Here is a 27,384-nt window from a genome sequence, read left to right on the forward strand (position 1 = left end):
CTGTTACTTAAATTTACTGTTGCAAATGATTGATTTTAATTTGTTAAGTAGTGGTTTCAACTTGCGGGTCAAATATCCCGGCCATTTTTGGTTTTAGAGAAAAGTTTTTCCTACAAAACATGCTTATTTTAGCGTATTCTCTACGATAACACAATAAAAAATAGGTGTCATAATAACATCACTCCGATGAAAAAAGTGTCGGCACCCCCTTTGCTTTAGTCCAACCAAACTTTTTACTACAATACTCAGTTGATTGATCGTGACATGACAAATTGTCAATAATGTCAACAGTGCTCATTTAAACGCCAAAATTATGAGCACAAAATCAAACATGAAAAGTAAATTTCTCTTAAAATCTCTAAAGAAATAGAAGTACCTATGTATTCAAATTGTTATCTTGGAGCCCCTTGTGGGCTGCAGAAGCTCAGGTGCCTGAATGAAGCCTTGAGTGCTAAGGTGTTGGAGCAAGTAAGCAGTAATCAGGAGCTGTTGACCCTGAACGATTTTGAGCACCAATCCAGTGAGTACCAGTTGATCAAGTGTCTTCAGGAAAGGTAAGTGGATTTTACATCATTACGTAAAATAGAGTTGTGCGGACATGTTGCTAGGCAGTGATGGCAGGTGGATCAAAATGTTAACTTTGGTGTAACAAAAAGTGATCATTTTCGGATGAACTCTTGCCAGAATATACAAATGACATAGGTAGAACACTATTCGCTTATCCACTCAGATAATTGATTGATTCTCTTTCCCAAGAATTGCAGACCTAGAATCCTGGCGATGGGTCCTCCAAGACCTGTCAAACCGTCTCGAAGAGCTAATACAATCGTTACGCTACGAACACAAGGCGTTACGTGTAGTAGTAGATCGGGTTAAGGACGAGATTAACAGGCATTCTGAGGAGGGGAGTCGACCGGGAGCGCTGTCACCGCAGAGCGATCCTGTGGAAGATGCTATCAATATGGTTAGTGGCGCCATTTTACCTGCACATGTTATTTAGAAGAGGCAACTGTTCAGCAGGTAGAGTAGGTCAAGATTCTAAAGGAAGTCGACTAGGGTGCCTAGCCAAGATGATGAAATTGTCACGAGATACTGTCGCGCCCCTTTTGTGCTGTACATAGGTAGCTAACTGGTGATTGAAGGTACATCACGTTGGTAGCACATTAGCTTACGTCGCCTGGTGGTATAGCGCGTTGCTGCCCTTTAAAAATGTATATTATGAGTACATTCCTTCCTACAACATTATTTATTTCTTACTGCTCTAATTTTTTAGTATCTTTAGAACTGAGAGCATAGCTACACAATTATACTTAAGTGCAAGTAATCGGGTTTCTTTTTAAGGAAATATCTATACAAAGCCACCCTCTTTATCGCTGTTGTGTGTAAATTAGATCAAATACCCTCATTTATTTTGACCTAGCAAAACTGAATGTTGATTTTAGGAGTACAAATTTCTACAAGAACAAAGGGGGAAATTTGAGAAGATGATAAAAGAACTTGACGAGCAAATTCCTCAGATCGAGAAGGTAAAGAAGAGAATAGAAGTTGCTGCCTCGAACAAAGAAGAGACGATTCAAGTTGAACAGAAACTGCCTGGTCTTGATATTTCATCTCGAAGACCGTCTAATGGAATAAAAAAGAAAAGGTAAAAGGAAGAAAAGGAGTGTACAGGTTTTTAAAGGGTCGGCAACGCGCATGTAATATTTCTGGTGTTGCAGGCGTCCATAGGCTACGGTGACTGCTTACCAGGAGGCGGGCCGTATGCTTGTTTGCCACCGTCGTGGTATATATAAAAAAAAAAGGTTGGCGTGTGTTTGTCCTACAGTAAATGTTATTCATTATATCCATTGAGTTATTATTCCTTCATATAGAAAAGCCATACCAGACAATCAAATTGCCGCAATCGGGGCGTGAAGCCGTGAACCGCGCGACCAAAACGTACCTAAGCACAGTGAAATTAATGGCGCTTATGACGCATTTAGGTCGCGAGATTCACGCTCCGCTTCCATAGTTTGTTGTCGGCCGACAACAACTCATGGCAAAATACTGGTTTTAGGTGATTATATGTGATGAATGATTAATTATATTATGGATTTATTGAGCGATTGTAAGCTCCTAGCTACACCGGCTTCCGACATGTCGGAAGGGAGGAGCCCAAGCGATATCTTATCGTACAAATCATTCTGCCATTTTTTGCGGGGGGGAAACGTGCACACAGGCGCACTTGTCACTCACTACATACAAAATCCAATCTGTAATGACACAAATAGAAAATGACACACGTCAAAGACAAATCTTGCACACCTTTTCGTTTACGGACGAGTACATTTGTACATTTGTACCTATGCTTCGGCAGAGGGGAAATAGTCAGTAATACGAATGCCGCGTCTCCCTTCCCGGTGTTGCTCGAAGATTTTAAGGGAAATTGTAATAAAGACAGTCCCCTCTGCAATGATTGGCTCGTTTTTTCCACGAAAATAGGAGTCAAAACCTTAAATTGAGAAGTTTACCCTAATTATTATGAGACGAATCAGGTTTTAACCATAAGAAACACCAGAATTGAGGCCGAGAATAAAATTGTACGAGTTTCTACGCGCTATTTTAAATTCCTTCCATTAACCTTTTCTTACGATACGATACTGTGCAATATAAATGCAGTTAGCGTAATTATAAGGTAGATACAAATGTGCCATTCTCACTCAAAAGGGTACTTATTGTCGGTTGTCAATAAGGCGATATTTCCATATAGCTTCAATTTGAAATCAACCTTATCGACAACCGATAATATGGTACCTTTTGGTTGAAAACGTCACAAATGTCGTGCATAATTGTTTTCCAGCATATTTTCTCGAAAACGTTCGTATTTGTCATGCTACTTTAGTCAATTTCAGTACTTTTTGAACCGAGACTGACTGAAATAGCAAGATACGTTTACGTTTCCGTGAAAATACGATGGAAAATAATTATGCACTACTTCTGTAATATAAATATAGCTGTAAAGTCACTTTGTTCTAAAATACCAATGGCGAAATAAGTGCAAATAAGTTTCACCTGCTTATTTTCCAGTTTATCGCCTTTAATAAGATGGGAAAGACAATGTTATGCACTGAAGAGGAAAGGATTATGTGCCCTCAGTCACGCGATGAGTATACGACAACAGGTAGGTACAGGTCACGGACTTTAATTGATATTCCGTTTAGGGTTCTAGCTAAATTGGTTATGCATTACTTAAGCTATGATGAGTCCAACATAAATTCCCTAAATGGCTCTATAGTGAAAATTCGTGACTGATTGTCTCCGGTACGAGTAGTTTTGGATTTTGTTCGTCAACGTTTTATTTCGGGAACAGAAAAGAAAAATTACTTTTACATATATATATATATATATAACCATACCGCTATGATACCGAACAATAGTTTTTCGGTGTGTAGTGAATACCTCCCATACACGTTTATTGATCATACCTGCTCAGATGTATCATCCGCGCTGAAAGCGCTGTCAACACTGTTCATTTACACTAAATTGACTAAGAAGGGTGAAGACAACACATTTAAAACTGTTCAAAGTTCTTTTTTTAGGGTTTCGTGTTCCGTACCTCAAAAGGACAAAACGGAACTAATAGGATCACTTTGTTGTCCGTCCGTGCGTACGTCAGTCTGTCAAGACCCTTTATTACGGGAACGCGTGGAGGTTCGAGTTGAAACTAAAATCATATGCTGAGGTATACAGCCCCTTGAAGCTGTGAAAAAATCAAACTTCTAAGTTAACGTAAAAAAAGATACGGCCGTTTATATATGCCGCAAAAAACGTATATTTCGACACTCTTAAGGGAATCAAAATTTATAGGGTAGGTACTTCCCGTTAACCTATATAGAAGTAAGAAATTTGGCAAGTAATATCGTCATACACAAGTACAGGAAAAAATCTGAAAACTATATATTTGTAAAAAAAATGTACAGAACCCTCCGTGGGCGAGTCCGACTCGCACTTGTTTCTATTTATATACGTTATTTGATATAAAAGAATATAAGTTTAACTAATACGAATTGGTCTAGGTTCGAGGGTGCAGACATCTACTATCGGTCACTGCTCAGTCCTATGCAGCCCGCGTAGATTCCCTGCTGAAGAGACGACTGTATCTAAACACGAGAAAGCTGGAAGACCTACAGTGGCAGAAGGGGGAGGTTTGTATCTCGGATGAAGTTTATTTTCAGTCGATAAATTTATTTAAACGGAGGGGTAGGAAATTTTTACTTCAAAGTGGTTTTTAATCTGTCTTGTTTTGTGCATGTTACAAATTTAACATATTATTAATTAAATGTTTTGTAGATACAGGTAAATATGGTGAAGATCGGCATATAAAGTGTATTGCAGGGAAGACCGTCATAGGGCAATAACTAGTATTTGTATTCGTACCTACGTCGCTCAGACAGACAAAAAGGCGAAGCTTCACTCTTTCTGCTCTACCAGCCTTCTGTAAGTGGAGTAGGTACCTATATGTGTACAAACGCAAGAGTTAAAAGCGACGAATGAGCTTGTAGACGGTCTGCCCTCATAGACGGTTTTCTCTACTTTGACCTTATACATACATTACCTATACATCATTTTACCAATGATGATCACATTCCATTACAGTTTTTGGGAAACGTATTTATAAATTGAACATTGTAGGATTACAAAATTTAATATTTATTAGGTTCACTTTTATTATTGGTATTAAGTGGCCCCAAACTAATACTTAACATCAATGATTAGCTCGCCCACCTGAACGGCTCGAACGGCCCTCATTTCGTCGATAATATTAATAAATGAATCGATAATATAAAACATCATAGCAATATCACGCACACGTGTTATTTTTTAACAGGCCCAAAAAGACTTCGAGTACCTTTCAAAAGAGTTGACCAAAACCGAACAGAACGTCTTAGAGACAATGGGAAAAGTACGTCTGATGGAAGCTAGGCTTGCAGACCGTAGGCTGAGACCACCCAAGGAACTGACGAAGGATAGTGTAGACAGAAAGTTAAAAGACGAACTTCAGAGGCTGAAGAAATATTTGAAGTTTCTGAGGAATAACATTGACAGGATCACGTAGGTATATTTTGTTAATAATGATCGGTAACGTTTTAATTTCATGGCAGCGTTGTTGAGTAAGGGAATCTGTAAAGTAAAATTCAGCTGAAATTATTAATTAAGGTTAATAACCTTTATATAAAACCTCAATTGACTTCCAGCTTCAAAATTGTTACTTTCCTTTATTTTAACTTGACCACGCGTGCTGCCATGAAATTAAACCGTTGTTACCGATCACTATTTCTTAATCTACTTTGAAATCTAGAGCAGAGCCCAACTGGGGAGGTACCTCCACCATACAGAAAACCGCAGCCAAATAACACTAGACCCTACTAATAGTGTTGTGTTCCTGCCGGTGAGTAAGGTTGCCAGAGCTCGAGGGAGAGGAGTGTTAGGGTCGTCAACGCGTATGTAACTCCTCTGGAGTTGCAGGCGTACATAGGCTATGGAGACTGCTTAACATCAGGCGGGCCGTATGCTTGTTTGCCACCGACGTAGTATTAAAAAAACATAAATGTTGAAAACAAGGAGAGGTTTTTACTTTTACCCTGCATTACCTGCAATGAAGGCTATTTAACATACCGAAAAGTAGGCTAGCATAGTGATCAGTGTCGAGTTAATAGTTCGAATACTATTTACACTTGGATTACGTGTATGAATTCGATGCATTGCAGTTATGGGCACGGCGCCCAGTTGGCAGCTTTATATCGCAGATAAATAGGGCAAGTGAGATCAGTAGGTATTTTTTTGAAATAAAAGCATTTATTTCGGATACAAATAATCCATATTATGTTAGTAGTAACTTATATTAGGTGTGTTAGTAAAAAGTATAATTATAATTACAATTGACATGCACGGACATCCAGTGAGCGAGGATAGGGCTGTCCTTCCTCTCAGCGATCACCTTCAGGAGAGTGTTGGTACTGCCCCGCACGCGTTCGCCCAGGGACGCCACCCGCTTGCGCAGCACGGCTTGAAAACCGTCAGTTCTCCACGCGGCGAACATTCCTGACGCGCTGCAGCGCCAGGGCAGCCCCAACAACCCCCTGAAGGCGTTATTGTACTGGACGCGAAGAGCACTGTAGGCTTTTTTGGTATAGTCACTTTACAAGTTGCACGTGTATAGGTTTTGGCAATACGTTTTGAACAGGGTTATTTTCACCTCAGTAGAACAACGCGCAAACCTGCGAGAAAGCATGTTACACCTTACCGACAGTGCTCTGCGCTCCCTTTCTATATCAATATCATCTTTTAGAGTGTCAGTAATCCAGTGACCCAAGTATTTGAACCTAGTAACTTTTTAAAGATTTGTAGATAGGTACAGTTGCTTGACTATCCCTAGCGGTCATGGTAGTGTGAGCAAAATATAATACCTACTTCGTAACAATTCAATCTTTGACTAGTAAATCCTAGAACTGGCGGCCTTGGACAGTCGAAACATAAAACGAGAAGTGATAAAGTGAATTTGAACAGTTATGTAGTTGTGTAAAAGGCGAAACAGCGGCGCTTCGCAAGGCTCTGCGAGACACGAGGAAAGTGATAAACCTACCTAGACAAAGTTAAACTATGGTCGCTTTATTTCTTAGATTGACTGTGTTAGTTGGCAACTACCCACTAAGATAGTCAAAATAAAGACTTAAGACTAAGGTCAAAACCTTTAACAAACCTCTTGACAATTATTGAAATGCCGAAGCGCCGAGGTTTGACTACAACTGTACTACAGATGTAGTGCGTAATTGTTTTCCATCATAAACCTAGCATTACATAGACCAGCTATACGCGTGCGCCCGTAAGGGATAGACATAGATGACGTCATAAACGTGGGGATACCATATTGGTAAAAATTACCCCAATATTTGACATCACGTTGGGGCGATTACCCTGGAGGCAAAGTTAGCTTGTTTGACGGTATTAAAAAATTGTTAAATATAATGTCAATGGGCCGTTCTTTTTAGGCGTATAAACAATGAAATACCTCCTATAATTCGCGCAGGTGGTACAAAACTAAACATGTTTAGTAAATAAAACGTAAAATAAAATGTATTATGGGTTTTAATTTAAAGAAATCACAAATCGCAATCACACCAATTAATGTACACCACATTTAATCTTCACAACATTTGTTTATTTATTTTTTGGAATTAGAAGTACGAAAAAACTTCGAGGTCAAAATTACCCATAAAATTATGATATTTTCATCTGGTATCCCTAACATGATTGTTATGCAGCTAAATTAAGAAGAAGTTTAAAAATGGCTGACCTCAGACTCCTACCTACCTACGTAATTTGGGCGGATAATTTTACAAATAATGTTTTGTCAATTTGCGTAAATAATTGTGATATTCTTATTGAAATCGTTTAATTCTACATTGCTTTGAGTGTAACGTAATTTTACGATGTTATTCTCACATATTGCGTTAAGAGGAAGGTGTAAAATACCGTACTTACGTGTAAAAGGTTATGATCTAATATTTTTGCTCAGAGAGGCTATTACAGCCGATTACAGAACAATTCACCAGTATTTTATCAAAGTTCAAGCATTCAAAACGCTAACCATCACTATATTTCATAAGAGAAAGCACAATTTCATACAAAACAACGATAATTAAACAAGCAACGAACAAACATGACATGTCACGTACTTATTTGTTTGCCACAACCTCGGTTGTGGCAGCGGTGGAAAAGTGAAACTATGACAAGGACAAACAATAACAGCGCTTTCTCTGCTACTCCTACTGAAAGGTACATAAGACTATCCCGTTCGGTCATTTTCCCCCACCCCTCATGACCGATCCAGTTATACTAGATTCATGTTTTCCATCGTATTTTCATGGAAACGTACGAACGTGACATGCTATTTCAGTCAATCTCAGTACAAAAAAGTATTGAGGTTCGATGTAGCATGACAAATATGTTCGATTGTTTCCGAGAAAATATGATGGAAAACAATTATGCACAACACGGTGGCTAAAAAATAAGTGCATTCCCGTTGCCAGGGAGGTTTTGGGATTATACTGAGCAACTTTTACTATGGGACAAACCCCAAAATCGCGAAAAAAATATTTGGCTGGTCATACATTTTGGCTGGTCCATTTTCTATGGGAGGGTAAATTTATTTCGCAATTTCGTGGTTGTTCCCATAGTAAAAGTTGCTCAGTGTAATCCCAAAACCTCCCTGGCAACGGGAATGCACTTATTTTTTAGGCACCCTGTGTAAGAATCCTTGACCGCTTCTAGACTTGAAAAACTTCCAGTAAAACAAAAGCTAAGAAAATTAACTCGCAGTTAACCCTCAGAAAGTGTATGTATTTATGAGACGAAACTTCGCACAATATAACTGATATTTCAACAACTTATTAATCAAGTTTCCTGAAGCTACGGGTTACGGTTACTAATCTGATGATTCGTCGGCCACTTGAAAATAACCCACGCAACTTTGAAGTTTCATGGTTTGATTAAGAGGAAAGGGGACGGCCGCTTCTCTATAAAATAAACCTAGCCCCAATTTTCCTCTCTGGATATTGACATCAAGGAAAGTATTTTTACATAGTTTGATGTATATCAATACGTTTAACTTTTTTCGATTTTTTGATTATTGTAAAAAATTTGAGCGAAAAACAGATTTCATACAAATTTTTAAATGCTCCTAACTCTTCTCTTATAATTAAAAATTTGAAAAAAAATCAAACGCAGGGGCATAGCCTGTGGATGTGGTTGATATACAACAAATTGTGTCAAAATATTTTTAATAATGTTTTTAATTAATATCCAGAGAGGAAAATGAGGACTACGTTTGTATGAAAAGGTGATTTCGCACCTTCACTTTCGTCTTAAGAGCTCCACAAAGAGACGAACTTGTTTGATATCATTAATTGACTTATATATAAACATCATTATTTACTATTTCCATTTCAAAACGGTTACTTGTTAGTCGTCAAAGAGGTAATAGTCAATAACTATTTGACGAACGTGTCAAAAAATTTATCTATACGGAAATAAGCCGCCATGTCTCATAAAAATAAAACACACGCCAACATTATTGGTACAGAACTACAGACTAGCAAACATAAATCGAGAGGATAGGCGTTTTTGGTGGTAAAAGCACAAGTCACAACGGACCTTGGCGTCTGACGATTATATTACAACCAATATCAAAATGCGTGCGCCTCCAGTAGCGTTTATAATCCGGTTTCTTGTACGGAAGACATATCGGATCTGAATCCAGATACGCATCACTAATTTGATCCGAATTGCAAACTCTGACCACCGATAATCAACACGTTTTAGTTGTGAGCATAAAAACGTTGGCGAAGGGACGTTCATTTTAAGATTGGATAAAAATCTTTCTCTTTTTTTCAGATCGTTACAAGGGGATCTAACAGCATCTATAGCGCAAATAAACTGCATCGAAGAGGAATTATCCCAAGTAGTGCAGCTTGACCAAAATCGAATCAGACTTCGAACGTCTGGCGACGAAATACCGACTTCTAGCAGTCCTAGGAGAACCGGCTCTCGTAATGCGGTGAATACTACAGACAATTCTCGCTCTAATGACGCTGGAAATGTGGGCTTTAGAGAAAATATTCCATTGAGCACGATTAAGGAAGAAGATGAGTTAGAAGAAGAGGAGGATGATTATCCGTTGGATTATTAAAATGGTCTTAAGACTTAAGCTGGGTTGCACATAATGAACTGATGAACGAATGTTGACAGACGGTTTAGTGACTTTAGTGCAACCCTAAAGCCAGCTACACATACGTGTCGTGTTGTGTTGTGTCGTGACGCATCAGAACAGTAATCGGTTTAATATGGTTGCGTTCACATTTGTCTGACGTGTCGTGATACTCGTGATGCACGCTTCGTCAGACAAATGTGCGCAACCATATTAAATGTATAAAACCGATTGCCGTTCTTATGCGCCTGATGTGACACAACACAACACAACACGACAGACAAATGTGAATCCGGCTTAAGGCGAAGAACCCACGTACCGGTGTGGCACCGCTGCTCCGCGCGGTACGGCGGAGGCGCGGTGTGAAATCTTGTATCACGGTGTAGATAATGCAGTGGTGCCACACAACTATTGAGGGCCCTCCACACTCGTGCGCGAATCGCGGCGCGAAGCCGCGAACACGAGTGTGGAGTCTAGTTCGCTAATCAGCGAAATCGACACCGCGTTCGCGGCTTCGCGCCGTGTAGTCTGGAGCGGACTTTGGGTACTTCGCCAAAATAAGCAACCTTTTAAAGGGCTTATTACATCCATCGTGCCATTCGTGCCCTTGAACGGCTACCGATCGGAAGCGACGTCGGCTTCAAACGTAAGGCCCGGCGGCATCGACAGGATGGATGTAATAATACGCCCTTGACTAAAACAGTGTTTGATAAAAGTTATATATATATACGCACTTACAGATCTGCTAGCATGAGTTGCGTTCTCGGCGTTTTCGCGCGCGTCTCCATACATCTAGTGCGACTCCAAGTATGGACTCGCGCGCGAGAACGCTCGGCTACTCACGCTTGCTGGTCTGATAGCATTTTCCTACAAGCAACTTATTTTTTCGATGTATAATTTGTAAATTATATTTTTGAAGTTGTTAATAACTTTGTTTAATATCTAGATTTAGTTGGATAACGTATTTCTTAATTCTATTAGAATAAAAGGAGTTATGCTTTTACACAAAATATTTTATTTAACTTTTTAAATACATGCTTCGAAACAGAATTGGCATATGCAAAGTGAATGTAATAGTCTAATAGAATTGTGATTAAATTAATTTATTTTTGAACACAAAACGGCAAAATGATAGCAAAGGAATTTTGCAAGTGTTGCAACAGTGAACCTAGCAACCTACATTCTATTACAAAATACATATATGCATGCATTATTAGATTATTACATTTATTATTATTACATATTTATACAATTATATTAATTTTACATTCAGTCCATCTTTTCAATACTTCCCCCCTTAATAATAAGAGTATTTACAGGTTAATTACCTGTCAAATTGTAAAGAATTAACAAATATATTTTAGTTTCAAAACACACCAGTTTCAATAATATTATTTTAATGCTTAGGTATTGATCTCTTATTAGTAAGAGAGAAATTCTTAAATAACATTATAGGTAGGTACACACATGAAAAATTGTTGGTTAAATATGGGATATTTATTTGAGATTTATTTTGAGATAGTATACAAGTTTTACCAGGTAAGGCAGTAATATTATAAAAGTAGTATTCACAGTAATGTTTTGGCACAACCCCACCCTATGCGTATGAAACCCATAGGTAACATTCCCTACAATGTAACATAACCAAGTCCATTTTGATATTTCATGTGACAGTCTTGAATGATTCACGGATAGTTTCACTAGACTTATATTACCGAGCGCGGTCTACACAACTTTGACACCCACCCATCTTCAGTTACCCGTGAACAAGATGCATGTAACTGCGTCGAAATATTTGGAGCTTGAAAACAATACAAAAGGTAATCCCGGTCCATATCCTGGTCAATATAAGTCTATTTTATGTGTAGTTGCATACTTTTATATTCTTGGATTCTTGCATGGCTTGGTCCAGTGTCCATTTTGAGAATATTGATAGGGAATGTTATATTAGTTACATTATACACTTTCATTGTTCTTAAATACCCCAAATTCGGCACGGAATAGACTTTTGAGGCACATTCTTGGTTGTGACAGTACCCAGTTAAAGCTTTAATATATGAAATTGTCGTATATAGGTAATCTGTTAATATTAACAATAATGTTTAGATAAGAAAATTATTTTTTTACTAACTCACTGAGGATCAATAAAATGAAAGCTGGATATTCTTAATACCTAATTATGCTTAGGAGAGGAGACCAATATATAGTTAATTGAATTTTCGTGGTTAGATAAATATAGCGAGATACGGTCGCACCTCTGCTATGCTAGGCCTACTGTATTAATGAAGGCTCTCTAGATAAATGAGAGTTCCCAACCAGTTGGGCCCTCTTTGGGTGGTATAGCAAAATGGCAAAGGCCTGTTCAATATACAAAAGTGGTTAAATACCATTTTTGGACCAAGGGCTTGACACAAAAAAGACCCGTGCTTTAATTAGTATCAACACAGTATGTTTACTTTTTGTAGGCAGTTAACATATATATTCAATTGAGCTATTTAATTTCAATTTCAAAGCCTTTTATTATCGAACATACAGTTATATCTAATACAATATTTATTTATTTATTTATGTGCTTGCAACAACCGTCGGCTCGACATGTCCTTTTGACACAAAGGCCTCCTCCACAATGGAGGAGGAGGAGGCCTTTGTGTCAATTGAGCTATACTGATTTATAATAGCCACTGTAGTATATGTATATATCCTTTTAAGGCCCAATGTCTTACCTATAGTACCTCTTCAGTTAGATGAAATTTAAATCCTACTCAATTAGAACAGTCGCTTTTGCTATGTTTCATTCAATTTTCCAACAACGCAAAATCAACTCTATTTCCTACACTATAGGTTCAAATTTCAGTGGCATATTTTAGATTTTTCATTTGTATGGCTGGGCCTTAGGAGGATATGTATGTACACCCGGGAAAGTTACCTTGTCTAGATATTTTAAGTTAGTCTAGCTTAAGTTACGTCTAGGTCTAGCCGCCCAGACATCAAAACTTGTCAAGACAAATGCAATTTTGATTTGTCTAAATAAATATTTTAATTATAATGAAATAGGAAACCTTTCTATAGGCGTCTGGGTGGCCAGAGGATAATGCTTGCAGCACACTGCTGTTGTATTTGCGCAAATATGGTTACATGATATCTGTTTGCTGAGGAAAAAATGGTTATGGCAAAGTGTGATGCTGACTTGATAGAGCAAATTGGCATTACACCTGAGAGTTTAGAAAAGCAGAGTTGAAAAAGGCTATTCAGCTTAGTTTTGAAATATAACTGCAAAACACACTTTAAATTAACTGAATTGATTAAGATGAGATTCACTGTACACATGTTCTTCAATCTTATTCACTGTGCATGGAATATGGACATTGCATTTATTGCAAAATGCATTCAATTCATGTTCATTTGCAAGATAGTTCTCTATAGAAATGTCTTGGTCTTCTATCAAGTCTTCAATATCTGTGAACCACTGCATGTGGCTCTCGTTATCATCAATGTGATCCAGGATGCCTTGCACTGTGTTATCAATGTATGCATCACATATTTTGCACCACACTTCGGCGTCATTATCGACTCGAAATATACCATTGAGCGGTTTAAGCCTATCCACAGTTTTGGCTCTGTGGTTAAAGGAGTTCACATGCTCCTGTATACACTCCAGAGTACAGCTGAACGTTATCTCGCAAACTTCGCATGTTACATCATCTCTCTCGCAGGATAAATAGTCGTCTATATTGATAAACTCACCGTCCACGAGGTCTTTTATAGCGGCCATCCAATTCGCGTGCGAATCTCCATCTATATGTTTTGACACCGATTCCCCCTCAGTAAGATTCACCTGGCAAGGTTTACAGTGCAACACTTCGTTTGTTAGGCTTATACCGTTCTCGGACATAAGTTCGATATTCTCTTTATGTTTTACGCCGTTAGTATGCTGCTCGATACATTTGTTTGCCTTTGGTATAAACACATCGCAGTAGATGCAACGGACCCGCGTCTTGGAGCCAACGACGATCCCCGTCTGTAATCCAGTTTTCATTTTATTGCAATACTTCTGACGGGCACTTTTAGTTGTAAATATAATAATTGGGAATTTCGTACTTTCTTTCTAGAAAACGATCAAGTAAATTTTGTATATGGAATGGAATGTTTGATTGACGGATCAGACGGATGGATTGAACTGTCAGAAGTGTCAGATGGTTGAAATACTTGAAATATGGCGCCTTAAAAAATTAAACTTTCTTTACACGATCGGACATAATTCGCACTACTAATCATAACATATTATAGTTTGTCAAATTAGACAGAGAGAATCATACTATCTTTGTCTTACACTAAACTCTGATTTGTAATTAGATTCCAAAAAACTAACCTCACTCAGATCCTTTTTCTTTCGTAATAATGGAAAATATGTAAAGAAGTAAACTCAAATTTCCCTTTTGCATACTCTAGCATTTAAAATAAATATAGATGTATCCTTTTAGCTTTGTTTAGTTTCGTAAAACATACGGAAAAGAGAAAAAGTGAGGTTAGTTTTTTGGAATCTAATTACAAATCAGAGTATAGTAATAGCACCCAAAAGAAAAGGATGAGTATAGTTTTATTTATTCTTATTTACTGACAATTTGGTTTGACCAACTATAATAGGTTAAGCTCAGACTTGGCATTTTGCATTTGACAGCTTGGCATTCTTGCAATCTCAGAATAATGACTAAAGCATAGAAGTCGGGCAAAAATGCTTCGCAAATATGTATACCCGTACTTTACTTCCTTACGAATTAGATAATGTGCCGAAAAGAGATGCATATATGCTTGTTATTTCTCATTTACGTACGGTGTCATAAGTTTGATAATTTGCTAGGGATGTAACTGTGTCGACTTTTTATATCGATAAATTATGCATAAGTTTATGTGCCGTGTAAAATAATAATCACGAAATTGGCAAATTGATAATAGTCTGGCTAATGAAAGTTGAACCTGAAATAACGCGGCAATTTCAAGAAATCTGTAGCAGGCGGCTCGTTGAAATGAAATGAAATGAAATGCGTGGAATACAAGGATTGCATAACTTTTACACTTTTTATAATTTTCATATTCTAAAAATCATTAAAAAGTATAAAAAATATGCAAACCTTGGAATCAAAGAGCCGCCTGATATGAGGATTAATGCATGTACCTAATATAGCTTTTATCTCATTTGCAGTCTACCACTACCACTCAGAACCGTCTAACTATACCTCTCGTTTTTTTATCATTAGAAAGAAGGCGAGCGATCTTAACGTGTCGTTTTATCGAAAAACACTTTGAAAATAAGTCACAACAAATATAATATACGATCATTTACATACTTTTGTTTTCATACGTAAAATATTGTTATATTTATAAAAAAAACTTGTCAATAAAAAGACACGTGGAAATGGTTTACCGTTTTTTCTAATGCTAAAAGACTAAGTATAGTTTCTAGTCATGTACAGTCAGCTGCAGAGAAAAGGCACCCCCCTGCATACAAAGTTCTGTAAATTAGTATGGACGTGGGGTACCTTTTCTCTGCAGCTGACTGTACCAAATAGGAAATAATAAAAAAAAACGTTCGTGTAATATTTTTTAATTATTTAATAATAGGGAATATTACGCGAAACTCGGCGTAGGTGGCGCCACTATCACAATCTGAGGGTCTATCGCGCAACAAGAAAATCGAACTTTCGTTATCTAACATCTCTGTCACTCTTGCGTATTCGAGCGATAAAGAGGCAGCTAGATAACGAAATTTCGGATTCGAGTTTTCCGGTAGGTCCCCTGAAAACTTGTCAAAAACCTGTTAAAGGTACAGTATGAATAAGTTACTCTACGGTGCACTAAAAAAGCTAGTGCTGCACTCTGGTGGCAGAACATTGCAGTAATATCCCCTATTCCTCGTCCTTTGGAAATCTGAAATAAAAAGTTGTGACCAACAATATTAATAAAAGGAACGTTCATCAATGATCATTAATGTCTTTTTTATTAGGGTTCCGTACCCAAAGGGTAAAAACGAAACAAAGAAAATTATAGGTACAGTCGAAGGCAAAAATATCGATCCAGACAAATGGCTTAAAAATATGTGAACACGATTTTATTGTCTGACCGTACACATATTTTTGCGACTGGGAATGTATATATATTTATGCCCTTGACTGTACTCATCAATTAAAATGAGACAGTCCTGGGCCAAACTATAAGAAAGCTGTAAATGTCGATAGGTTATTGATCTGAGGTCGATACATCACTATGCCAAAAATATAACCTTTCATACTTAGCAGAAAAGTTCGAAAATATATGCAAAAATCTATATAGACTTGAATGCAAGTAATAATTATATAAACAACATATCGATTTCTATGTTTAGGGTCAGGTCCTATAAATAATTTTTTTCAAAATTGAACAAAACTCACCGATTAAAGGTTATCGGTTCGTGCGTATTTTCTTTTCTTCCTGTATGCGATTTACAGCCCTCGATCACACAAGACATTATCACAAAGGGAACTTCAAACCATTACAAATAAAAACTCAGCACGTTTTCCAACAATCTTTCAGGAATAGCAAAAATTAAATTAAAATAAACCAAGATGACCGCTGAAACATCCCGAAATATTTCAACTAAAATAATACGACTATGTCAAGTTGTTACAGTTGACACCTACCTGTGAAATAACGAACATATATTTTATTTGGCTGGATTATATTATAGAACCACATAGGACCATTTGACATTTCCCTCAGTTTATCTTATGACAATACTGAAAAAAACGAAAGAACTTGCGGATTGTTGTCTCACTCACTCATAGACAAAAAGTAATAACGTGTTGTGAATACGATATCTTTTACCAAGCTTTTATTTTTGCCCGGCTTCTTTGCTTTAGTCATTATTCTGAGCTTGCAATATTGTGTGAAAAAATATATATGTCAAAATAAGTTGTCTATGTCTGTCTACTGCATGTGTACAATATTTTTTTATTGTTGTGAAAATGTGGATTTGGATTTATTGAAATAAAATACATAGAAGTGGTAGTATATTGTAACTGAAATAAATTACGCTAAATTTGCGCTACCTAAGTATACTAGTTACTTAAAATCATCGACCATGTCTGTAGATGCAGAGGAAGATCCGGATATTTTGCAAAATTTCACTGAAGTTTTAGATGGACTTGCGGTAAGTAAACTAGAATAATAATGTATATGGATAAGCCGATTATGTACTTCTCGTTAATCAAAACTGACTGGTGAAAAATATTGTTCTTAAATTTGTGACAAAAAAATATAATTAGTTAATTTCATACTTGTTGGTTAATTATTTATTTATACCAAAAATAGAAGTCCCACAATGTTATTCTTGTAAACGAATAAAGTATTGCCCTAGTCCATGAGCGGATAAGTTCAACTTAACGTGACTCATACTTTTGACTAGAAAAGCTTACTTGGAATTTGGAATAGTGTGTAGGTGTAGCTGTAGCTACATAAAACTTACACAATCCAATTAAAAATAATTTAATAGTACCTACGTAGCTTGTAACTATCGTAAAAATAATAACAGTAGGATTAAGTACATACATACATACATATAATCACGCCTATTTCCCGGAGGGGTAGGCAGAGACCACGGATTTCCACTTGCTACGATCCTGACATACCTCTTTCGCTTCCTTCACTTTCATAACATTCCTCATACACGCTCGCCGGTTTAGGGTGCTCTTGACCTGGCCTTTCTTCAGGATTTCCCCGATCTGATCAGAGAAAGTCCGCCGAGGTCTGCCCCTTCCAACTCCCGTTTCTACCTCTCCCTTATATACTCTCTTTGTTAGCCTCCTTTCACTCATTCTTTCCACGTGTCCAAACCATCTCAACATACCTTTCTCAATTTTTGTCACTACATCTTCGCTCAGTCCACACTTTTCCCTTATCACACTGTTCCTAATTCTATCTTGTAATCTCACCCCACATACACTTCTCAACGCTCTCATTTCCACTGCATTGACTTGGCTTTGATGCCTCTTCTGCCATACCCAACTTTCGCTACCATACATAAGTGTAGGCACCAGCACCCCTCTATGCACAGCCAACCGTGCTTTTTGCGACACCTTCTGGCTGCTCATAAAAGCGTTAAGTGCCCCATTCACGCGATTTCCAGCATTCACTCTCCTTTCAATATCTTTATCATGCTTACCGTCCCTAGTGAATAATGTTCCCAGATACACAATTTCTTTCACTTGTTCTACTCTTTCTTGACCAATCAAAATTTCACAGCTTGTCATATATTCCTCCTTTTCAAATACCATAACTTTCGTCTTACTTACATTTATTTTCATTCCTTTCCTTTCAAAAGATCCATGCATTCTAGTTACCATCTCCTGCAACTCTTCACCCGATGACGCTAGCAATACCAGGTCATCAGCGTAAAGAAGACATTTGACGGGTAACCCACTCATTCTCAGCCCACACTCATCATTTCTCAAATCATGCAAACTACTGTCCATGAACAGATTAAACAGCCACGGTGACGCTACACATCCCTGCCTAACACCCTTTTCGATGCTAAACCACTCAGTGTACGACCCGTTTACTCTCACACAAGCACTGGAATCCTCATAGAGCGATTTCAGTGCCTGAATGAGACGGCCGCTCAATCCATACACCGACAGTACCGACCAAAGTTCATTCCTCACCACTCTGTCATAAGCCTTTAAGTACCTATATTGAGAATGTCTACTTACTTTTCCTCATCCGTCGAAAGAGGAAAAAACTATACTTATTATTTGTTTTGTTGTTTCTGCATTCATGCATACTACAAGCAGTGTTATTTGTTTCTTCTTCTTCTTCTTCATCGTTCCATCATGACTGAGGATCGTGACCAAGAACTATATCCCTCCATTTAACGCGATCAAGGGCGATGTGGGGTTATTTGTTTGTGATGAAGATATTTCTTAAGCATAGCGTGCGGTGACGTGCGTATGTGAGCGCGTGTGGCAACCAACTGGCTAGCTTGAGTCCCGCCGGCGGGAAGCGAGTTGTAGGTATAAATCCAAGCTCGCGCGGAGAGTTGCATAGGCCTGCTGCTAGTAACCAAATTAGTTTCCAAAATTATATTATAATACTGAATATTATTTTTATTACAGGTAGAACTCAAAATACTGTTTGATTACCGAGATTTATTCTTTGAAAACAACCCAATTGAGTTGGCTCCAGACAAGAATAAACTTGTTGATGAGAAGAAAGAAATCCTAATTGAAAAATTTGAAAGCATAGATGGTAAACTATTTTTTAAACTTATTGTTTTATGTGTAAATAAATAAAAAGTTATAAGGACATTTAGTAAAGTAAAGTTAATGCCATATTTACCCTCACTCTGGCATTTTCAATTCAATTAAATTCAATTAATAATTTTAGCACCATCCTACGGGATGGTTTATCATCGGTTCATTTAGATCGTAGTGATTATATGCTCTATGATTTATATCTACATGAACATGTTAAATGGACTATTAAGAAATAAAACTATGAAAACGGATTATATCGCGTATATTGAATTTATAATACATCCCGACGTTATAAATTATAACGTGTATTATAAATTCAATATACGCGATATAATCCGTTTTCATAGTTTTATTTCATGAGTAACTATCGCGGTAACCGAAGACAATATTATGGACTATTAAGTTTTAACTAGTAAAATCTTTATAAAAAAAAAACATGTCATGAGTGACAGAATGGGAATACCATTTTGGAGAACAAGCTATATCAAGGGGTGTTGGAATCTGGTACAGAACAATCCAAGATAGACCCTTGTGGATACCCTGGTTTGATTCTGCCAACCTCGCTAGAAAAGTGTTAGTCTCAGCTTTCCTAGTCTGGTCCGGACACATCCCTACAAACAAGTTTCTGTGCATGATGGGTGTTAAATCGTCACCACTGTGTGCAAACTGTCAGAAGACTGATGACTTGTCTCACGTGTTGTTGGAAGGCGTCCGGAATTCGGACTTGACAAAAAGAATTTTTGGTAGTCTGGGCTCCATACACAATGGACAGATCAATTGTTGGTTGGCAGAGCCTATATCGGACAAAGCAATCAGTGTTTACCACTCCCTTGAGTAGGGAACTATGAAAGCACCCATGAGGCTGACATGTTCACCTAGAGTGTCCAAAGCCTCTATAAAAACCAGATAAAAAAAAAATTGTGACAGAATGTGCCTGCACAATTGCACATAACAAATTACAATGTGTTACCTCTCGCTTTGAATGTCTCCTTTAATAATATAATAATATATCCTCTGTCATGTCAAGGAAAAATAAAGGCTTAAATAAATAAATAAAAATAAAAAATATATCCTCTATTTCCATGACTTTACATTGTTTTACATACAAAGAAAGTTAAAAACATAAACAATTTTTTAGTCATTTCTCCATTTTGGGTATAGGCCTCATCCAAGTGTCTCCAATCATTCCGGTATTTTGCCTTCTCCATTCTCCATCCAATCTGTCCCGCTCGTGTCCTGTGCTCGCTCTGTGTGGACCCAGCTAATGACTCTTAATTATGAACTTGAACTCGACATCATCATGTTTTAAATCTCTTCTAGATAGCCAAATCCCATTCTCCCTCCGTGCCAGATTCCTGTACATGAAAGGCCGGTGCTACAACAGCAGCACCAGCTACGACGCCCGCGCGACCCAGTGCCTCAGTAAAGCGGTGAAGCTGAGCCCGCAGATGGTGGACGCATGGAACGAGCTGGGAGAGTGTTACTGGAAGAACATGAATGTGAAAGAAGCGAAGGCTAGTTTTGAGGGGGCTTTGAAACATGTAAGTGAGACTTTGTTTTATTTTATGTAGGTAAACATAGAGTTGTGCCGTTCTCGAGAACATTCTCCGTTTACTATGGTGAATATTCTCAAATGAGAACATTTCCCATACAAAACGAAGAACAAGTGCGCTAGGTAGACATACCCGTACAACATGGTTTACGTATGATCAGACATCAGATTCGGACAAAAATACTAAAAGGAATCTGTACAATATGCAGGGCCTGATTTATCCACAGGCTAATAAGGCTAAAGCCTAGGGCGCAAGGACCAAGGGGGCGCGGCGGCGGCTCTGAGTTGAGACAAGCGGGGGGCGGATATACATAGTCAGCCTAGGGCGGTCAGAACTCTTTGGTGTTTGGTAAATAAAGATGAAAAGAGAAAAAAAAATAAAAAACTTAAGTTTATCAATATAGGAACTCCAATCCAATGTCTGTCATATGTCAACCACATGCTGGCTCTTATCTTAACTATAGTTACTAGGGCTAACTTAACTTTCTAGGAACGCAACCGCCTCTCCCTCCGCTGTCTCTCCATAATCCTTCGCCAGGAAACCGGAGACAAGCGAGAAGACATCGTCTCCACCATCGCCCGGAGCGTAGAGCTCGCCAGAGAAGCGGTATCCCTAGACACTAAAGACGGAGTGTCTTGGACAGTACTAGGAAATGCTTATTTGTGTCAATTCTTCCTCGGTGTGCAAGATCCGGCGAAGTTAAAGCTATGTATGAGCGCTTATAAACAGGCCTTGAGCGACCCAGTGGCTAAGGGGCAGCCGGATTTGTATTATAATAAGGGAATTGTGAGTATTTATCCATCCATTTGATGCTTTTGACCTAAGTATGTGTTTAACTCGTTTGTGGCACAGCCAAAAAATTACGGTCAATATTGAATTGGGCAACTAAAAGTAACAATAATACATTATAAATAGATAAATTGTTTCATGTAACATTTTTGACTTTTGAATTTCAAATCTTTTTTATTTTATATGTAATAATACTACTTAATAATGCGTAATATTGGAATATCCAAAAAACATGCAAATGAAAAAGTTTCCTAAAAACAAATTTATTTTTTATCCCTAACTGTATTTTAAATATCCAAGTAATTAACTATACTTGATGCATTAAAACACACTCTAATTTACATTATTTGAAAATAAATAATACTCAGGCCAACCTGTCTGCATCTGCCATTAATTACTGCGTCAAAATATTTAGTTAGCCAGACTATGAACATACAGTTAATTGTTAATGTAAAAAAATTCAGGCATTGAAATTCGAAGAATACTACGCAGAAGCCCTATCAGATTTCGACTACGCGTGCCGCCTGGATACGCCTTGGGAGTTGCCTCGGCAAGAACTAGCCAGACTGAAGCAGTACCTGACGGCCGCGGACGACCTGGCTAGAACGAGAGGCAGAATAAAGACAAAGAGGCTGCAACAGATGGTTCAGGTGATTACGCAGCCATTCGTCAAATCCTTAATTCGTCAAGTTAGCCATTAGTCAAATCCTTAATTCGTCAATTTAGCCATTAGTCAAATCCTTGATTCGTCAAGTTAGACATTCGTCAAATCCTTGATTCGTCAAGTTAGACATTCGTCAAATCCTTGAAATAACTATTCTCCGCAGGCCATAGACAAAAAGATGCTGGGCGTGTACGCGACGGCGACCATAGACAACAACGGCAAGCGAGAGCCCGCCTTTAGCCACGCCACTTTTGACCAGCTGGTCGACGGGAAGAACGCAGGCAAAGTTGTGCTGGGAAAAGTTGTTGGCTCCATACATAACGAGAACGCTGTGCCGTTGTAAGTTTACTTAGTTTGCTTTCTTTGATAGCTACTAATTTCTCTTGTTTTTTTTTTACAATTATGACAGTTTCCACGGATGCCAGATCTATTTTATTCTTTATCAGTTTACCTTCACCTTTTTTTAGGGTTCCGTACCCAAAGGGTAAAAACGGGACCCTATTACTAAAACTCCTTCCTCTGTCCGTCTGTCTGTCTGTCACCAGGCTGTATCTCATCAACTGTGATAGCTAGACAGTTGAAATTTTCACAGATGATGTATTTCTGTCGCCGCTATAACAACAAATAGTAAAAAGTACGGAACTCTCGGTGGGCGAGTCCGACTCGCACTTGCCCGGTTTTTATTAAAACATAACCACTGTATCGCGCATGTACTATTTATAATTTTTGTGCCTTGAACTACCAGTCATAGAAATTATTTTATTACTTGCCTTGCCTAAGTAACAGTAACAGTAAAAATGCTGTTTAACTCTAAAGTGAACCCTCAAGTCCCTGGGCGATGTTTGACAGTACTAGTAGATATTAAAAATGCGAAAGTCTCTGTTTGAGGGATAGATAGATAGATAAAACGTTTATTTTGGAGGGATATAGGCTGTGTTATTTTATCCACATCTGGTAGTTATTATAAAAATATGAACCTTATGAATATAATCACAACTGTCAATTTCACAGCACATTCGCGATAGTGGACGCCTCGATGGAGTGCGTCCTCGTCACCGTTTATAACTGGGCGGACGGACGGGGAGCCATCATAGGCGATTCTGTGGCCATTCCCGAGCCGAAACTGACCACGCACAAACTGGACGGACCCTTAGCCGTATGTACCTATTATATTATTATAGTTTGTCAAAGGACTGTCTCATTTCAAACATAGACTTAGAGAATCATACTATCTTTGTCTTACACTAGTACTAGCACCCAAAAAAAAGAGTAGTTTTTTGTTCTTATTTGTGTCGTTTTCAAGCAAAAGGTACCACATTGTCGCTTGCCATAAGGACGCTCTGACAGGTTTTTCGTATTTTCAAGCAATTTTCGTCCTTATGGTAAGCGACAATGTGGTACCTTTTCATTGAAAACGTCACATTTACTGACAATTTGGTTTGACCAACTATAGAATACTTAGGTTTAGAGAAATCGCTCATAGTAGCCATAGTCTTGCTGTCACGCAGTTTTGGCACCTATTTCACCACGGTGACAGGTGCGACAATTGTCAACATCACTGTTACTGACGTCACAGGCCTCCATAGGCTACGGTAACCGCTTACCATCGGGCGGGCGGTGTGCTAGTTTGCCAACAACATTTTAAAGAAATAAAAAACTACATTATATCGCTAATAAATAAGTAGGTAGGTACTTTGCGAAGCTAATGACAATTGTCACAAGAAACGACAATTGTCACGAAATTCCGACACAGAACTCATTTCCTGTCAAGCATTATCGAAAATTCTTTTAAATCTTGTGACAATTGTCATCATCATCATCATAAACTTACCTGTTGGTACGGCACCCTTCGTGCACAAGTCCGACTCGCACTTGGACGGTTTTTTAGATTATATCTGTTTTACCGCAGACACCGGTAGTGACCCCTGCTTTCCTGCTTACGAACTTGGCCAGTTTTTTACTTTTCAGAAGTACGATTTCAAGACCATCCGCGTAAACAACCCCACTCTCCTCCGCGTGAACGGCAAACGCGTCGGCCTCGACCAGTTCGCGTCCACCAAGGTCACCAGCACCTACGAGGTGCACTGACGAACCTAACTCAGGTAATAACGGGGTCCCTTTGTTTGACATAATTGTGACGTTTTCAACGAAAAGGTACCACATTGTCGCTTGTTGATAAGGTTGATTTCTAATTGAAGCTATATGGAAATAGCGCCTTACTAACAAGCGACAATAAGTACCCTTTTGGTTGAGAATGACACAATTTTTGAAAGTCATAATGTAATGATTGTCATATTATCATTAGTCATAATTCTGAAACCGTTAACTTTTCAGGATTTTCCTCGGGTTATCCTATAGATAGGTTAGGTTAGGTTTGTTTTATGGCAATCCTGAAAAGTTACGCGTTTCTGAGAAAAACTAAATTATGACTAATGATAATATGACAATCATTACATTATGACTTTCAATAATTATGTCAAACAATAGAGACCCGGTAATAACACTATTGGTAAATAAAATTAAAATTAAATTAAAAAACATTGAAACGCTTCTAACTCCGCAATTATGTCAAAATAATTTCGTTCGCTTGTAGGTTAATTTATTTTATTTCGGTCCATTTTGAAGTCGATATATGTGACCTTTCAACCAAAAGGTACCACATTGTCGCTTGTCAATAAGGTTGATTTCAAATTAAAGCTGTATGGAAATAGCGCCTTATTGACAACCGACAATAAGTACCCTTTTGATTGAAAATGGCACATATGTCAACTAATTTGATTCCTAGGCCATACCATAGGATAGAACCATACCATATAGTAGTTACAGCGACACGGAGATGAGAGTGGCCTAGGAATCAAATTGGTTGACTGGCTTATTTAAAATCTATCTTAGAAACAACCCGAATTTCTATCAATGAACCAGACTGATTTAAGTATGAAATGTAACTATATACGAAACGTACGAAATTCCAAGCTGTGTTCGTTGCGAAATAATCTGAAATCATGAAAACTAATAGGTATTGTACATTACATTTCTATCTTGGATATATGTACAGATGTACCTAGTGCATAATTCATCACACATTAATTAGTCACACACACACACACACACGCACGCACGCACGCACGCACGCACGCACGCACGCACGCACGCACGCACGCACGCACACACACACACACACACACGCACGCACGCACGCGCGCACACACACACACACACACACGTGTGTAGTCAACGTCAGTAATTTTTGTATCGAGACTTACTGAAATAGCAAGGCACGTTCGTACGTTTCCGTGAAAATACAATGGAAAATAATAATGCACTACATCTGTATATGTAAGTATCTAAGTATTCCCCACTACTATAATAAATGTATGTTTCGGTTCTCTATTGTGTTGCAGAAAGTTTTTTGACATATTTTTGTATTGCATAATGTTACTTGGTAGAAATATCGTTTGGCAGAAAAACTTTTGGCATACTGCTTTTAGCATAATATTAATTTGCAGAATTTCTTTTCGCGCAATATTATTTGGCAGAAAACCCTAACCTAACCCACTTTGAAAATTCTGCCAAATGAATATTATGCGAAATGACTATTATGGCAATTATATATTTATGCGAAAGTATCATTCGACTAATTTTTTTCTGCGATACGTGTTATGCGAAGTGTATTCCTGACAAACAATATTATGCCAGATGAGGGGAACCCGTATGTTTCATTTGACGACAAATCTATACAAATTAATCGTAAAAGCGCCGTACATATAATTATTAAATTGACAATTGAAAATTGACAAAAAATAGAGAAAGAGTGGGCGTATTTTACAAAAAAAAATATCTTTTTAAGTATGATTGTAAGTGTGGTGGAACATAACTGTGTATAGGAATTATTGAAATGAAATCGTGTGTGTATTCTGGTGGTCATATAGTACTTGAAGGCAAGTGCGATATGACATCATTTTATATTTTTATGTCACTTTGATTGCTATTTTTATTTTGTCCTAAAATTATGTAAAAGTAAAAATTTACGTTGGGGATCTGTAAAAGGGTTAAATGTGATTTGTGGTTGTATCAGTATTTTATGCATCATTGTGTTGTGGGTTATGTTATGTGTAACTATTTGTGGTATTTTCTATAAAAAGGGACCTTATTGTCGATGTCGATAATAAAAGATGCTCCGATATAAATACAATGCCGCGCGACACTGTGCGGCGTAAGCGCCATCGACAATAAGGTCCCTTTTCATAGAAAATGCCCCATTTAACAGTTGAAAAGATGTGTATACAATATTTATTTGAACTAAGATGTGCAAGACTGATGTGGTATAAAGTAATACATATTATGACTTAAAGTGACAATCCAGTGTAACGCAAAAAATATGTTGATATTCTATACAAAGTGATCTTTTCTCATACATTTCGGCGAATCATAGGTATCAGTTTTTCTTTGGAACTACAGATTTTTTTTCGCCATTTTATTCATAGTCATATACTTATATTACTTCGTACAGACCGGCCTTACGAGCACTACGAATGGGGACGATACATTGGAGTCAAAATGGCATATAATCGCATAAGAACCTGAATAGTTTTTACACAATTTCACTACATTTCCACTGCGCAATTCGCCACACGACTGAGCGCGCTGGTGTAACTAAATGCGATTTTGACTCCAATGTATCGGCCCCATTCGTAGTGCTCGTAAGGCCGCTCTTTACGAAGTAATATATGTCTGTGATTTTATTACACTATTTTTGCGTGTGAATATGAATTTCTGGTTGTAATCATAATAAAAATGTGCTAAATATGATCTTAAGACTCGATTAATAAGCTTAACTAACAGCGGGGTTTTTTAAAAATTTGTAAAAAAGATTCATTGCATGTATAATAAGAGTATGTGTGTAGTCAAAGATCAAATCGTGTCTCGAATTTGACAGCTTGTGTAGATGGCGCCGTGAATTATGCGGTAACTGGTTGCCAAAACTTGAATTTGACAATCCAGTAAACACAAAACATGGCACTGAGCAGCGCCATCCGTTTCAGTTGTCAAACTATGAGCATGTTTCTATTTAATACTGTACACATATTGTACAATCAGTATTTATTATTCATATAAATTGATGTATTTCTTATAATAAATATCTTGTACTGTATAGCTGAGAGAAATAACGTAACAAATAGCTATACTAATACCTAATAAAATACAGGCTTAAATTATATTTTATGGAAATAAAATGTATTATTAATAATAAAAAGTTTATTTACTTTTCAATACTGCTTACACTTAAAACAAATAAATTGACAATTTATTCCTCAAATCTATAATATAACAGTAGATTTGAAGTATTAT

At 37.6% G+C, this 27,384-nt stretch overlaps 3 protein-coding genes across 3 annotated transcripts; 2 read left to right on the forward strand and 1 right to left on the reverse strand.

The window, feature by feature from the left end:
• The first annotated feature begins 287 nt into the window (after positions 1-287).
• On the forward strand, positions 288-9,727 carry LOC134747166 (structural maintenance of chromosomes protein 1A-like). Its single transcript, XM_063681745.1, has 7 exons — positions 288-554; positions 757-964; positions 1,443-1,645; positions 3,067-3,160; positions 4,056-4,184; positions 4,868-5,091; positions 9,433-9,727. The coding sequence occupies exons 1-7, from the start codon at positions 379-381 to the stop codon at positions 9,725-9,727; spliced, it is 1,329 nt and encodes a 442-aa protein (XP_063537815.1). The 5' UTR covers positions 288-378.
• A 1,020-nt stretch (positions 9,728-10,747) lies between these two features.
• Positions 10,748-13,909, reverse strand: LOC134747232 (uncharacterized). Its single transcript, XM_063681837.1, has one exon. The coding sequence runs from the start codon at positions 13,779-13,781 to the stop codon at positions 13,035-13,037; it is 747 nt and encodes a 248-aa protein (XP_063537907.1). The 5' UTR covers positions 13,782-13,909; the 3' UTR covers positions 10,748-13,034.
• Positions 13,910-16,705: 2,796 nt separating this feature from the next.
• On the forward strand, positions 16,706-26,212 carry LOC134747263 (tetratricopeptide repeat protein 5-like). The gene is made up of 8 exons (XM_063681878.1): positions 16,706-16,928; positions 18,889-19,021; positions 20,350-20,570; positions 21,072-21,368; positions 21,836-22,021; positions 22,199-22,374; positions 23,047-23,191; positions 24,004-26,212. The coding sequence occupies exons 1-8, from the start codon at positions 16,860-16,862 to the stop codon at positions 24,121-24,123; spliced, it is 1,347 nt and encodes a 448-aa protein (XP_063537948.1). The 5' UTR covers positions 16,706-16,859; the 3' UTR covers positions 24,124-26,212.
• The last annotated feature ends 1,172 nt before the right edge of the window (positions 26,213-27,384 follow it).

Source organism: Cydia strobilella, chromosome 14, assembly GCF_947568885.1.
Source record: "Cydia strobilella chromosome 14, ilCydStro3.1, whole genome shotgun sequence".
In the NCBI taxonomy this organism is placed as follows: Eukaryota; Metazoa; Arthropoda; class Insecta; order Lepidoptera; family Tortricidae; genus Cydia; species Cydia strobilella.